Below are 17,006 nucleotides of genomic sequence, written 5' to 3' on the forward strand. Positions count from 1 at the left end.
GCTGAGGGAACTTATTTAGGTAAATAACTAACTTGGAAAAAATAAAACCCACATCTTCCTGGTCTGGCTGAGAGGAGACTGGCATGAGCACCTGTGTCAGCTGCAGGAGAGGGCTCAAACACACATCCAGAGAGCTGCAGGAAAGAGTCTGACAACTGCAGTCTGGACTTTGATCCAGTCATACTATTGCGGGACTGCACCTGTAAGTAAACCATGGTAGATACAGGGGTGACACTACACAGAATACAAGGCTAAGTTTACCTAATTTCCTCCTCAGCTACTTTTCCTCTTAAAGACAAACATGATGTCCTCAAAAAGAGAAAAGTTTTGCCAGCAGGTTAACACTCAGCTCTCAGTTCTTGCATAATTCTGCACTGATGAATTACTGTCATACAGAAATCTCACACCACCAATTGCCTCTTCAGAGTCTCATAACTGTTCCTCCCACTCTGGTATTGAAGATTTAGAAATAGAAAATGGAAAATAAAGGAAAAGAAGGCGTTGTTCTGTTCTTTCATGTTCAGACTCAAAAAAAACAACCACATGAAAAACAGTCTCATGACTTCCACTGCTCTAAATTTATAATAGAAACCAATTCTATAAAACCAATCAGGAACAGCCAACTTTTTAAGATTCAGCCATTTTTTAACACTGAAAAATCCACTAAGTATGCAATGCAAGAACAAACGTGTGTTAGCCATGCATTGACCCTTTCTATAATCCCTTCAAAAACATCTGAGAGTCACCTGCCAGAATAGTGCTACAGGGAGATGACAGGTACAGAGACAGCTTGCCTTTACTTAATTTGTTTAAAAAAAGAAATCTGATTCCAACTCTCTTCCTCTCCCATGAATGTCCTCAGGGTAGCTAGAGATGAAAAACAACAATTCTGTTATCTATTCATTCCAAAGATACATTAATACTTTAATAGATTACAGTGGACTGTAATTCTGAGATGCATTTTTAGCTATTTTCTTTCATCTGTTTACACAGTGCTGGAATGTGAGTTTTAGTTCTAAATCCAGACCCCTGTCAGCAGATTGCCTTCCCAGCTTGCCCTGTATTCTCACTGTGGACCTGATCCTAACCCTGTCCTACAGACTGATCTTGCTCAGCCTAGAACTGCTTTATCATCCAGATATTGTCTTATCTGTGCACGTGATTGGACTTGGATCTGTCCCTACTATCCTTGTTTTCTACTTTATCCTTGTACTGTGAGACTGGACTCCGGGCAGCAAGTCCCCTACCCTGTTGTGGGATTGCCTCAATGTCAAATCTGCTCTCCTTCAGGGAGCAGCCCTACTGTTGCTGCTGCTCCCTGGTGGGAAGATAATGACATAGTACAAGATAATTCTTGACATATGAGTTTCATATAACTATTCACCAAATCCTGCAAGTATCAGTTCACAATGCAAAGAAAGGCAGCACTCTGGCTTCCAGTGATTCAGCAAGTAATGAATGTAACTTGAGGACTGCAGACAACTTACCAGCTATCACAGAAATATCACGAAATAGAGAAAAGAGCAGAACTCTAAATGGTCTGGATATTATGCTTCACCTGGGAATCCACTACATGTGTTGTTGGGCACTGAGTAACTGAGAAAGTGTAATGAAGAGATCTCAAAATCATATACAAATGATGGTGTACCTAATTAACCAGCTTTATATCTGATGGCTAAAAAAACAATAAAGATATTGCATGCAAATTACTAATAAGTGATAAAATTGCAACAGGAGGGAGAAAGTCCTAGCTCTCATACTTGAGAACAGAGCTTCCAAAGTACAAAGAAAGACTTAATGAAGTTAGTAACAGAGGAGGAGAAAAACAAGAGCTGAGGTGCCAAGAAAAATGCTGAGCATGATGTTAGACTTATGTCTTATGTTCAGTAAAGACACCTGGAACTGTTTCAGGAAGGCTTTCTGCAATCTTCCTACCACTCAGTACAGATTAGAAATAGCCACTCATAAAGCATTTGTGGATCCTATTCTTGTGCTGCTCAGCTGCAACATAAATTAGAGAAAAGAAGGAACAACCCTAGTTTCACCACCACTTGTAATGAATACATGCAAGTGGACTGGTGAGAGCAAAGCTGCACTTTGCCACAATTTTCTCTGTCCTGGATCATCCCTTCATTCCCACGATATGCCTCATAACCCAGAAATAAGAAACTTGTTCAACATAGATCTGTGTCTGCTAACACAAGTGAGGAAAATTCAAGCATGCTTTGTTTCTAAAAGCCTCAAAAGGGCTATGCATCACTTTGCTTAAGAATGAAGGTTAGTTCAACCAGCGTGCTGCTAATATGAAGGCTCCAGGAAAAGATGCACACCAAGCACTACTGATCTAAGGCATTCCCAGTGAAGGCAGGCATTCACAAGGGGAAAAAAATACATTAAATAAAAGTTTTCTTATTCTTCGTATTTTGACAAAGCAGACTTCCAAAAACTGTAACTTATAGGTGGTTGGTTTTCCTCCTCCCAACTCTCACATTTAGAAACTCAACAGCTGAGCTGTTGGTGAATCACTTTCATGAGATCAAATGCTCTAATAGTCATGCAGATAAGAAATATATATATATAAATACAAACATTAAAAGTTTATGTATTAGGCTTCCAAGTTTGAGCTGAAAGTAGAAACAAAATTTTATTTTAAAAAGACTTGAAAATGCAATGAGCTGCTTCTAGAAATTTTAGGAAAGACTGAATGCCAACAGGTATTTTGATATGTCTGCTTTTTAACAGTCTATCTAAATGAGATACTGAAAACAGACTTGCTGTATCTTGGGATCAAGCTTTAAATAAAATCTGTGGGGTGGCATGGAGCAGAAATATAAATCCTCACATCCTGCTCACTGTCATCTGCACCAAATCTGGTATGTACAGACAGTACAGGTCAACACTAAGGAAAGAAGACCTTAACGCTTGTCCTACTCTTTTCACTATCTCTCTCCAAGTAACATAAGAGATGCTGTTCACATGAACTGCATCACCCATGCAACTGGCAAGGAAATGTGAGCAGCAAGGAGAACATGCCGTCACAGTAGGGGCTGGGTTTGCTCAGAAGGCAATGTGAAGTCCAGAAAGAGACCGAGCAGTTTCTCCTATCGTTATGTTTTGCCTTGTTTAACCAATCACCACACATTCTTTTAAGGTACACGTCAAGAAATTACCGCAGCAATAACAAGAGTCACCTGAGAAATGACAAAAGCATAACTGCATTAATTTTTCAGGTCAGTCTCTATGACAGTGGGACTGAATGCCATTGATCAGCAGCTAGTTAACAAAGGCCATATTTGACACAGATGAGCTGGTCCTCATTCATATGAAATGCAAAATGAAAATGAAATACTCAGAAGCTAAAATGAAGATCAAAGAGATGAATAATAATGAGTAAATTGTATCACTCCCTAGACCTAACATAATACGCTGTTACTGGGGAAGGAAAAGACCATAACTACCTGCAGAAATTCCCAAGCCGAATGCACTGCTTACAAAATCACTGTTTTCTGAAGTACATGCTCATCTGGAAACAACCACAGAAAGGGTGAGCGAGCACACAACAAACCTCTGCTACCTCCAACTTCTTTGAAAACAAGTACAAGAATACAGGTCCCCTTCTGTACCTGCTAAAAAAAACCACAGCATTTTCTTTGGAAAACGTGTTCTTTCAAAGCTGTGACACTCCTACCCATGTATGCATAAACTCAATATAAGCTGCACTCATAGGAACAAAGTTCACATAGACTAAAAATAGACACAGTACTGAAAAGTACAACTGGGGCATGTGGGGTTTTTTCCCTTTTTTTTTTTTTTGTACTGAAGATGAAAGTTAAGAAGGGACTGAAATTGTGGCTTTCATTGCAATTGCTTGTTGCCATCATTTCCTTCTCACTTACAGCGAAAGGAACTCTTTGCTTAGTCCTCCCATCAGTAAGCAGCTCAAAAGGACTCTTCCTTATCCTTTACATCCCTGCAATTCACCATTTGTTTCCACTTTCTGTAGGTTTCTTTCTTAAATTTCAGACCATTAGACCATTGTTATTTATGCTTCCTGCCCTTTCTCTGCTTGAAAATTTGTGCTTGTACACTTCTTGCTCATTCAGACATGAAATCCAGAATTAATGCAAAATTAAAATTTAAAGGTCAAATAACTCTTAAGTAAATTATAATCTTTATCATGCTATTTTCTCTCCAAACAATATGTTGAAAAAGACCAGCAGTGGCAAAGTAGGAGACTTCTTTTTCTCTCAGAAGCCTGCTGCTCACACAACTTGCAGCATTGTGCTTGTGTGGTCTGATTTGTTTGCTGCTGTGTCTGCATTCACCACCCCAGGGTGTCTCTCCTGGGAACTTCCAGTCACAACCAATAAAAATGACACAGCTTGAGAACGTGCTGTGCACCGTGTCTCAACTCTGATCCATAAACTGTTCACTCCTTATTTTAATAATCTATACAATCTAATTATGAGAACTGTGCAAAATACTCATTCTATGCCTTAAATCCACATGAATGTCTTCAAGTGCAGACATTGGGTAAATATTACAAAGATTTTCCTTCAATTCTGCAAGTATCCAGTTTACATCTCTAGAATTGAGGGCTCCAGGGAAGATGTCAGTGCTCAAAGGAAGATAATGTGTAAGTTTTAGTGGTATGACTGTCATAATTGCAAGGGAATGTTTCTGGCTTCCACAATAATCAAAATTAAACAATGCATTTATACAATCTCACAAATTATCTGACCAAGGGCAACAGGGATACAGCTTGAAAAGCAAATAGCTTAGAACTAATGTGTTCTGAGAAATCACACCGCTTATGCATGCATAAGCAGAAAAGAAACTGAATTCATTAGGTGAGAAGTAACTACTGCACAGTCTGGCACAGCTCAATGAGGGCAAAGAGCTGGGTGTTTCAGGGCCAGTCTTAACAGCAGCTCATGCTGACAAAGTTACAGCAAATACTAAGCAAAGTTGTTTACAAGATCATAAAATCTCTCACATCTTCATATGCAGCGTTCCATAGCATGGAGAAAGAATTACAATCTTCAGGTAATTTTCTCTTACAGAATCACAGAATCGTAGGGGTTGGAAGGGACCTCCAGAGATCATCGAGTCCAACCCCCCTGCCAAAGCAGGTTCCCTACAGCAGGTCGCACAGGTAGGCATCCAGGCAGTCTTGAACATCTCCAGAGAAGGAGACTCCACCACCTCCCTGGGCAGCCTGTTCCAGTGCTCCGTCACCTCACTGTAAAGAAGTTCTTGCGCACATTTGTGCGGAACTTCCTGTGCTGCAGTTTTCGGCCGTTTCCCCTTGTCCTGTCTCCACTCACCACTGAAAATCTTAATGAAGATGATTTTATGAAGGTGATCTGAGAACCGTTTTGTGAGAGTTATGGAGAACTGGATGGGCATTTACAAATAAAAAGATCCCATTTTATGGACAGCACACTCAATAGACTGATGCTTCCTGAGAGACTTTTCCTTGGAAAACCAATGTTGTCTACAATGCAGCTACCTTCAGACTTGATTTACTGAAAAGTTTCGACAGGCTAAAGAGGCATAGAAGATTGCATTGCAGAAACCAACAGGGAAAACCAAGAATTTACAGAATCTCTTTATAGATAGTTAGATAAATGGGATATATACCTAAATATCACATTTTCACAACTGGGATTCTGCACCACCGAAAATAATGTGCAGGCCATATTTCTGATACACATTTATTTCTTGAGAAGGGCAATTCGGTGCAGCTTCTTGATGCCCTCCCTACTGCAGTTTCTCTTTTTCCAAAGAAACAGGTTTTGACTCACACGAACCCACTTAGTCTGTGCATCTTGTTTTGTTGTTATTACTGCTACTTTTGTTTTGTTGCTGTTGTTGGTTTGTTTTTGTGTTTGCCTGTTGTTCTGTTGTTTTTCTTTATGCCATTTTTCTATCTAGTTAGAGACTGATGACTTATTAATTCCATGCAGTTTCTATGGAGAACTTTATTAATGCTCTCCCTCCCGCTATTTCTGCTCCAAATTCTCAAGCTCTCTTTCTATTCCCTCTTGCCATTGGAAAAGGACCTGATTAACAGGTATATCTCTCCACACACTTCCTTCTTCTACTCTATATTCAGACAGGAGCAGAATAAAAGCAACATGTTTAATTACAATGCAAAAACCATAAAGGGATGGATTCAAAGAGGATATTTCTAATTTGAACAAGAGATACCACCTTGCAGGAAAAAGAATGCAATAAAATTTCCACAGCCGTCAGCTCAAAGTTCCCTTCCCCCAATTTTAAAACCATGGGGTGCCAATAATATTACTACTCAGACACTCTAAATCATGAAGCTGGATTCAAATTCACTTCTGCTTAACCCTGGGATTTCTCGTTTGTATACCTGCACAGCAAGTACTGTGTGCAAGAAGTGAGATCTCAGTTTCTGCAGCAGCACGTGCCAAGTTCAAAGAGATGCACCTGCTTCCTAACAACCAGCACACAACCGTCTGCCATTAAGCACTGCCCAAAAGCAGAAGCAAGAAGCTTTGTGTTTGCATAGGCTGCTCCACCGACCCACACACACTTACCTCAGCCCAGTGTTTGGCTCTTCATCAGAGGAGAAGGTACCATTGCAGACATTTCCAAAGGAGTGGCTCGGCTTCAGTTTGGTTTCCTCGCAATCTGACACAGGCTCCCTTTTCTTTCGTTTCCCAAATAACTTCTTGAAAGGCTGGAACTTGCCTGCTTTTTTCTTGTCTGCAGATGACAAGACAAACACAGGCAGCGCTGAGGGCACCAGCACCCAGCAACTCCCCAGCAAGCAGGGTTAGTGTCTTCAAAGGAGGAACACGGTCAAAGAGCAAAGCAGCAGCCCGGAGCAGCCTGGCACTTGCAATGTAAATGCTGGGCTGCAATTCCCTGCTGACGTACAGTATTGACAAAGCAAAAGTAAGAGCATTAAAACATCTATTCTTGGTTTTAGGGATCCGCTCGTAGGTATCAGCTGATTATTGGAATAAGGGAAAGAGGACAATTTTGCAAGGCCAGAACATAATTTTGGGGCTTATTTTTAGGCTTATATTGCTTACCATGCTTATATTTTTGTTCTTTTCACCAAAAGACAAGCACCTTTTTGATTACCCCAATACCACAGGTGCAGGATCTTCTGTCTTGAATTGAAAGAATTTGAAAATCATGTGCTGGATTTTCCTTTTGCAGCATCATAACTAGACAGGCATGCCAATTTGCAAATGACCAAAGAGAACACGAACAAAGTTCTGTTACTTTGCTAATGAGCTACTTACTACACATTTTTCTGACCATTTCTTTCCCCCAAAGTAATGAAGTACAGAATTTAACCAAGCATCTCTTCCTTGAGATACTTTCTAAAACTTCACCAAAACAACACAGCAGAAAGACAAAGCAGATATGATGACAAGAAATATTTAAAAAAATATTTTAAAAGTTAACAAGAAGTGATTTATTTTTCCAAAAAAGAATTAATAAAATAAATATAGCTTCAAATGACTTTTTCCTCAACGTGTATTAAACAAAAATCACCAAGAGTTTCTTGTTAAACATTGCCAACAAGAGATTAATTTGTCTGGGCTAGACTGCACTAAAGAATTGCTAGAGCACTGTACTGTCAAAAAGTTTGAGTTCTTCTCTACCTGTATGCAATTTTGCACTGAATCTGCTTAAAACAAGCTAGCAGGTTGTTTTAAGACAAGTTTGAGTCTCAGGTGAGTGGTATGAGACAACTTTTAGTCTCTTGTCCTAATCCAGTTTGAGAAGCATCGTGTCGTATTGGTGACAGATAGCTCTGTAAGCTATTTAAATCCCTCCATGTGCTTTTCTTTCAGACTGTGTGCAGAGGCACTGCCTGTGTGCACACCCTGCTCTTCCCTAAGAGCTTTTGTTCAGCAGGAAGAAGCAGTTCGGTTTTAAAATACAAGACTTCTGTAGGAACATTGGACCAGGAAGTATGAAAACATCTCTGTAGTGCAACAACATTCTTCAGTACCACATTGTGTTTTATGTTCCACTTTATTATACCTGTGTACGACAAAGCCACACCTAAGTAACACTCACTGCAGCTGCTGGAGGCATGATGATGGAGTATTTAGTGAGAGAAAAAACACATGAGTACACTGGGATCTGGCTACCTCCAACAACCAGTAGTTTCCAAAGACTAGGGTGCCAGGTGGCCTGAGCTGAACCCAGGGGAGGGAACAAACTCACACAAAGAGCAGGAAAGCTGTAACCGACTCCTTGTGAATCTGAGCACATCTGTACCTGATCAAGGATGAAGCAGGAAACCTAGATTTAAATAATAAATCAAAGATGCAATACATCCTAACAGCACATTTCCTTTAGAAATCTTTAAGATTTTTACACAGGTATCATCCTTCTTGGATGATATTCAGCAGTTAAGATTCATGGCATTTGTGCAACTCTGTTAAGACAACACTGTGTCTCAGTAGTTGTGGAAAGACAGAAGGATGAACTGCTGGACTACCAGGTGACATACATTTGCTTCTCCCTATTCCTGAGATCTGCTTTCCAACTGACATCTCCAGCTAGATCAATCACCTGCTGCTCCATTCTAACTTCAGAGAAAGGTGTTACACTGAGCCTGTACCAGGCAATCAGGCAAAGACATTTTGCCCTAGGCAAAAGGTGCCCCAAGCCCTTCACCCACTTCAGAGACTGTCTGCAAAAACTCATAAAACAAATGGCAGATTAAGCAGGAGAGAAGCATCACACATGAAACTGGGTGAAAGAGCTGCTTTAACATGGTTCCCACATTGCCTGCCTCTTCAGCCTTCTTTGAAAGCACCCAGTTCTGCTGAGTAATGTAACCTGCTGCATAAACCAATTTGACTGCAGCATTTTTGAAATGTTCTCACCACGTTACACATCCACATCATCCTCATCTCCTCCTCGTCTAGAGGTCCATGGATAAAACTGCACTGCCTCATCAGCTTCAAGCTGCTTTCATTCCAAGTTTTGAATAGGTAAGACAGATCAACACAGCTTTCATTTCAAAATGAATGAGGCCTGTTTGTCCCCATGTGATTTAGCATGTCCCTTAGCTGATTCCTGCTCCACCCAGCATCATCACAACAGCCACATTACTTTGAATTCAGGCTTTGTGAGTCACTGCAAAACCAGCAAGCACACTTCACTGCACAGGCTGCACGCAACCTTCCTGATTCTGGTGGTGCAGACATAAGGAGTACTCAACTCTAAAGGCTAAGGCAAAGTCTAAAATGTAAGCCTGTCGTCAGACTTCACAGAGGAAAGCATGTTTTGATCTATCTACCTTCCTGTAACAGTAGAACAATTATGAAAATGGGAATGAAAATATTTGCAATGCAACAGATAATAGCCTGTGCAAAAGCCATTCAAGTACGATGCTACAGCTGAAATATGGCTCAGCCTTCTTATTCACCTATGCTGTAAAAGGAAAAAATGTGATAGATAAGATAGACAGTTGGAGTACCCAATGCTGTTAACTTGTGTCAAGGACAACTGCTGAAATAGCCAGGAAAGCTTATGTGGACCATAAGAAAGCAAGCAAGCAATGTACTTGCCTGCAGATCCAAAGGCAGCACTCCCCGGAGAGGTGTCTCACTCCTCCAACAACAGGAAACGAATTCTTTGGAAACACGTAAGGACAAGGGCAGATTCTGTCCAGCTTAACTATGGTCCCATGTTTTAAAATATGAGCTCCACTGCCTGTTCACATTCATCAAATTTCACACAGAAAGCTGATTTCTGGATGTTTTCTACTCCCATAATCTTCCCTTGGTCCACTGCACACTCACACACAAGAAAAACAAACAACAAAAAACCTCAACAACTGAGGGTGATAGATGGACACATCCCAAATGCACAAACACAGAGCTTGAGGAAATGTGTAAGCCAACGGAGGGGGAAATAAGGATGAACTGAAGAAAAGGGCTGAGATTCAGATTCAGTGATACAACTTCCCAGCAAAGAATTCAAGTCCAGCTGTGTGAGACATTTAGCATCACAGCATAACATTCATAAAGCAGGCAGTAAGCAACAGTTCCATGCTGACTAAGATATGATAATGTAACCCAAGATGAAATTGATTCTTGAGAAACAGTAAATGAAAACAAGATTGGAAGGGATAAGGCAACAAATTGGTGCAGCCACAATGGTTTCCTAAAACACATAGGTACAACTAAGGAAGAACAGCTTGCCAATACTTGTCTGTTTTTCCAAGACTATCAACTGGTCTTACAAGAGAGATTATTTCTTGCAAACTTTATCCCACAGAGAAGATGAGGCATTCTTGGATTACATGATATAAGCAAGTAGTACTTCCTAAAGTACCCATAACACAGCAAGAACAAATCTTGCTTTCCAGAAACATCTGCTTTCACTTGCCACCTGCAGAAGCAAGAATATTTGCATAAACAACAGATCATGATGTGATTTCCCTTCTCCTGAAGACTGTACCTTCCAGTGAAATCATATATAGCTGAAACAGATGTTAGGAAACATGAATCAGCATAACAGATTCTATTAAAGTTCAAACAAAACCATAAAATATACTTTACCTTCCAGACCAAGAAAAGAGCAACTTCAACACTACTCTCTACACAATGAAGTAACAGGAAAAGTAAAACCTGTATAGTTCTTACATTATTTAATTCCAGGTAAAAGAACCTAGTTTCTGCTGCAGGAGAATTGCCATATCGTTATCAACAAGGAAGAGATATTAAAGGAGAACAGTGAAGAGCAGTACTTGTATTTACATGACATTATGAAGATGAACCAAGTAGATGCTGCTCCTTTCCACTTTGCCCCTTTACTCTGGCAGTTTGCTACCTCTCCCATTTGTGAGCTCCCATGTTCCTCCTTCCCCTACTTATAAAGACTTTCCAGCCATTTGTATCATTTCTGTGCTGATAGTTTTATTAAGAATCCCAATGAGCACTGCTTGAGGTCAGAAAGCTTCACATTCCTCATGTCCCCCCGTTCTGACTCTGACATCCTGCCACCTTGCCCCATCAGTCAGCTTTGTGCAGCACCTTTGGGGCCAGGAAGATGTGGCTCCTTCCTGACCAAGGCAGACACCACAATGGCTTCTGATTCACCAAAAAAGCATTCATTCCTTACGTAACAGTAGGGAGAAAACCTAATTGTACTATAGGGCAAGGCTTATAAACCAAAGCTGTTCATGGAAGATCCTGTCAGTATTCTGGGTTTTATCCAAGGTTTCTTGATATACTTAAACACTTGATGTCGACATAGTAGATACGTTGATGTATTGTTTCCTTCTTAGTAAAAAAAATTCTGATGAACATGGGATTTCCTCAGCAGATTCATTTTTCAAATGAGACAACTCCTGCTTGAAACTATTTAAATCTGAACTACTAGCCAGCTGCAAAGAGCATCAGCCTCCCAAAAGCAATGTGAGCTGCCTAATGCCAGGCTGCAGTGCAGTCCAAAGTGCACAGAACACACCTGATGTGACCAGACACCTCCTTGCTGCCCCTGCCCAGCCTCAGCAGTCATTTATACCCGAGTATCCAATAAGATCGTTTCATCAGGGCATTATGTTATACAAAATCTTTTTCTCTGCCTCGCCATCAGCACAAGAAGCACAAATGCCAACAGCATGCTCCTGAAAGCTATTACTAAGCAGTGTCCTGAGTACATGAGATCCCAAATGTTGTGCCAGAAGGAGCTTAAAATGGACTAAACTCCTCATCTTGTCATAATAAAATATACAAAATACATAAATATCCCTGTTATTTATTAAGGAAGAAAGGAAAGCTTGGAGCAAAGACCAAAAGCAGAACCTGACTGGCATATCTTCAGTAGAGTTCTTGCAGTTTGGAGGCAGCTGAAGGATTAAGGTGGTCATGGTTTGCCTTTGGTTTTCAGAATCAAGGTAGAAAAACAGGATATCACTTGAAACACTTATTGACGAGTAACCTGAGAAACATCTGATATGATTTTACAGCTCAAACTTCCTTACAAATATCTAGGAAATAGAAAGCTTCCTGAATATTTTTCTTCTTTGTAAAACTAACGTTACTGATTTCATAAAATACTGAGGTAGATGCAGTTTGTAACCAAATTTATTTGGTCACTGCTGTGACCATATTAATATAAAATACTAGTAAGTAGTAGTAATTTTAAATGTTAGCCAAATAAGGTATCTGTACAGATATCTGTTTGTATACACTACAAAATGAAATATCAATAAAGTATTCTTCATAAGATCCATACCATCAAAATGGAAAAAAAAGAACAACAGTCCAGCTAATACTGTGATGTTCAGTGAAATCTCTCCTTCCTCTACCCATTCCATTTTATGACAGAAAATTAATTGCTTGTGAAGAGGAAAATTGAAGAGGAACAGCCATAGAGAGATACTCAAGCATTTATAAGGCTAAGCATTTTTTTTAATATCTTAAATAATTTATTTATAGAAAGGTATTTGAGCGAATGAGCAACTCCTCGCTAAACTGCAGTGACCAGACGTTTCTTTCAAAAATATCTCTCCGGGTTTTCCTTCCTCTAGGCAGAGAGAATAAAGAAAAACAAAACAAAACTATTTCCTATTTTCATGCTGGTTTGATTCCAGGCCAGGATTTGCCACTGTGACTAACAATGCTGTCTCACAGTGGTGAGATCACAAACCATTATCACCACTGAATTGCTGAAATACAGCAAATGTAGCAACAGAAGTTGAATATAATTTAATCTCACTGACAAAGGAGACAATACCTTTTCTTCAAAACCACTTGCCCAGACTGGAATTTACTTACCATTTACAATGTCCCAGAATCAAATAAAATAGAAGGTACTCATATGGCCCTCCTTTTCTGGGGAGGACAATTAAAGGCATCACTGCCAAGGGAAATTAATGCATTGTATACGAAGGATATGACATTGGTACAGAATACAGATTGACAAATATTCAGATGGGTAATTTATAAGCTTCAGAAGCACACTAGCTATGCTGGCAGTGCTTGTCCTACTCTGAAAAGGTACAGCAGTCATCAAAGCCCAAGGTAGCAGCCACCTGCAGCAATGTGCTACAGCACCATCCCAGAAAATATCACTCACACAGAGCACCTTCTGGCAGACCAGGTATTCTCCAGCCATTTGAATGTGGGAACAGAAGCATGAAACAGAAGTACTCTGGGTACAGGCACTGATTAACTCAGTTGATTAACAGAACAAAAATAAGAGCAAAAACAACAACAACAAAAGTTTATAACAAGAATGAGTTTTTGTAATGTAACCAACTAGCACCTCTGCCTTATCCATTTTGAAGCTGAGAACTGCAAGGCATCTCAAAGCAAATCCAGGGTGAACTTCCTGAAATCTTCAGCACAGGATCATAATTTCTGAATGATTTGTCAGATGTGAGCATGGCAACAATAGTATTTTTTGCTTTGTATCACTGAATATAGAATGAGAACATTAATATTTACAGCAAGAAGTCCTAAACCAAGAGCATAATCATCCCAGTGCTCTGTGCTGGCCTACGGTCAGATCCTCATGCCCTATTTCCAATGCATTTTCAGAAAAATACTGATGCTATACATGCCTATGCTAATCTTGACACTTGCTTAAACTGCAGAGAGAAAGTCCCAAGGCCATTTGAGCAGTAACACTCATCAAGCACAGCCAGGAGAAAAAAAAAAAAAAAAAAAGCATTTAATTTATAGATACAAAATGACAGCACTGTCAGTAATGCAAGGTAACTTTTTGCAATGTTCAAGTCAATCTTATGTTTCTCCAAACTCTGTGCCCCACACTTCAATTTTTCATGTTATACAGAAGAAAAATTATTCTTGCCAGTTGTGAGGCAGGAACACACTTTAATGGTAGTCAATGCAGGACAACTTTTTCTTCAATATTTTTCTTCATAGACTTTGACTTAACCTCAAGGCAAAGTGTCTGTCCCAATTTTATTTAAATAATTCATTTAGAGTGAAGTGGAAAGACTAGAAGCAGAGACCTCAGATGAGGCAAACTCTCCTAAAGACAGAATCACCCTTTACATCCTGGGTGAAAACATAATGCATACCTCACAGCAGGATAGGAATCCCAAATAGAAGCTCCAGAGACACCAGTCCTGGGTAACTAATGCAGCATCACTTGTACCCTAATGGAATGAGCTCAAAATTGAGGAAGTGAGAATGAAGGCTTATTTTTGTTGTTATTTGATTGGGGTCTTTTTGTGGGTTTTTGTTTGTTTGTTTAATAAACTAAAAACATCTTAGCTTTTAACTATCTGCTGTGGTTAAAAGTAAGGTGGTTGTAAGCTCCTCAAGGTGCTGAAGGACAAGGGCAGAGCCTCCAAAGACTGATACGGGCTTTGTGCTGGAGCTAATGTGTTCTGAGGACATGACCTCACTGTAAATAGCTGTGTTTCTCTGCCCTGCCTTCCTGGACCATGCCGTCAGACCAGCAATGTTTGTCTGTACCTGTTCTCCAGGTTATCCCAAGCATTGTCTGTGGAGTCACCCTGTTGTTATTCTCCAGTGCCTGAACCAGCTGGGTCATTCCTGCTTTAGGCTATATTAGAAAATAGGACATACACTCTACCCTTTAGGCTAGAGAGAACATGTCATTTAGAGAAATAGCATTCCAGAGTAAGAATTAAATGCAGTTTGCTATGGGATAAAAAACATGAAGAGACTGCACCTTTGGAGTATGGAAACGAGATTTTTATCTCACTGTTGTATAAAGAACAAGTCAAGAAGTTTCCTAACAACACTGGGCAGAGATCTTTAATTAGTTCATAAAGCATTTTACTGAAACAGAAATTTATTCATGCACCAAAGAAAAAGGTGCTCATTAATGGCATGTCATTAAGTGTAAGTTGCTTTGTAATTAGTAAAAATTACTACAGGCATGGCAAGGTTAATTCAGACAAGAACTGCACCTAGGTGAGTGTCATATTCCTGACCACAGCGAGTCTACTCAAACTAAAGAGAAGAAATTTGAAATTCAGTCATGACCCATGGGGACAGGCAGTCAGACCATGCATTCCAACCTGTCTGAACTAGAAGAAATCTTACCAAACTCAAATATGAATGCCTTTGGTATAAATGACTGTGTTAGCCAGAAGGAAAGCTAAAAAAGTTTGAAAGCTTCACACAAACAAACTATTTTCTTTGCACTGAATTGACACTGTACTCCCACTCCTTCACAAAGGAAGTTAAGAGGTTCTTTATATTTCAAGCCCACTCTGTTTTTCTCAACAAAATATAAATGAAATGGCCGTGTGAATTATTAACAGATGTCAACAGAGAGCTAGCCAGGTATTTCAAACACTTCTATCTATTCTTCCTACATGAATTCCCTAATTGTGATTGCAAAATATGTCGTCTTACTTCTTTCATATTTTAAATCCATAATTAGAGCTGATCAAATAACTTTTCAAGGAGTAAAAATTATTTTACATTCCTTCCTCTCTCTTTTCTTTTCCTTTTAGAAAGCATTTTTTCTTTTCCCCGTTTAATACCTTTCCAGTAGTGCAAGCTCATGCAAAGCATCACACAGTCCTATAGAAACAGATATTATTTACTTCTGAATAGAAACAAACACAAATACAAAACCTGAAAACAGAGTAAAGCTTTTGTCCTGTTAAGATGTTAACCACTGGCTCAAGTTAAAAGCAAATGCTGTTCATTATAAATATTTGGAAAACCCCTCTCCCCATCACCAAAAACCCCCAAAACACAGCCAACAAAGAGGTGAACAGGACACCACATTGATCCAGCACCATTAACTGCTTCAGAGCATGCTTGGTATTTATGCATACATACAGATTTAATACTGCTTCAGTCCATTTACATCATTGAACTCAAACTCTGAATATGTCAAAAAATCACTGCAAATCCAATGCAAGAAATGAAAATGAAATAACGTAAGTCAGTATCAGTACAACTGGAAGATCACAACTAATACAGATAGAAACTATTGAAATTACAGCTATAGTAGCAAGCTTTAAAAACAGCAACCTTTTTGACAACTTTGAAAAGCAATCAGGATGATCCTAAATGAACACATTTTTTCTATTAAGTTCAAAATTTAAATCCATAAATTCATAACTTTCAAAAATTAGGGCCATCTTAAAAGTTAAGGTAAAGCACAGCATCTGACATAACATAAAATGGGGGAGTCAAGTTTATCACTGTGGTGCAGATATTTCCCAGTGATGCTACAGGGAATTACCAGCAAAAACACAAAACAGGATAACCTCTGAGGTTTGAATTTGACTCCGCTGCATACACATGCTATTCGTTATGCCTGCCAAAAAATGGACAAAAGCAGCACATACATTAGCAGCAGCTCCTGCTTAAAAACAATAAGCACAACACATCATCCCCTCAGCCAGCTCCCCAGTGAAAGTACTTCACACTAAGCCACAAAAAAAAACAAACAACAAAACTAACAGTGAGCTTTTGAATGACAGGACACCATGTGCTCCATAATCTACAGAACCAGTGAAGTACTTACAAGGTTTCTTAAACAAATTGATCATCCCTACAATTTCAGATGAAGTCAGAGAAACTCCAGACTTGATCTTCTCTGAGGAAGAAACAAAAGCCATGAAATCACCAGAGGGAAGGGTTTGGCATTTTTTGTTTGTTTTTAAGAGAAGGACAAATAGAACATGAGGGAAAGCGTGTAGAACAGCCCTGCAAATCAAGTAGAGCACATATTTCAGCATTATTTTTACTATATATTTTCCCTACTTTAAAGTCCTTCTCAAAAAGTGGGAAATGTTTTTTTCCTGGAGGTTTAAAGTAGCAAGAGCCAAAGTGATTTCAGATTTATGGCTAGAACCCCCTGACCGATCTTTCACACAAAATGCACTTGCTACATTAGTTTATACAACTGCTTTTTGCTCAAACCTCCCCAGCTATAAAGCCAAAAACATCTTACCTTTTCTACAAGGGCAGAAAGGTAGACCCAGAACACTACGCAACTCTTTATGGGTGCTGTAACAC

General features: G+C 39.5%; 1 protein-coding gene across 1 annotated transcript in view; it reads right to left on the minus strand.

Moving 5' to 3' along the window:
- Positions 1-16,543, minus strand: part of CRACD (capping protein inhibiting regulator of actin dynamics) — a 46,359-nt gene extending 29,816 nt beyond the window's left edge. Inside the window, exons 1-2 of the mRNA XM_042871886.1 lie at positions 16,513-16,543; positions 6,573-6,741 (exon numbers count right to left, since the gene is read on the minus strand). Coding sequence (XP_042727820.1) covers positions 6,573-6,741; positions 16,513-16,537 — 194 coding nt within the window. The 5' untranslated portion in view covers positions 16,538-16,543. The remainder of the gene's footprint in view (positions 1-6,572; positions 6,742-16,512) is intronic.
- Positions 16,544-17,006: the final 463 nt, after the last annotated feature.

Source organism: Lagopus leucura, unplaced genomic scaffold (genome assembly GCF_019238085.1).
Source record: "Lagopus leucura isolate 7727_CA_CO unplaced genomic scaffold, USGS_WTPT01 Super-Scaffold_100004, whole genome shotgun sequence".
NCBI lineage: Eukaryota > Metazoa > Chordata > Aves > Galliformes > Phasianidae > Lagopus > Lagopus leucura.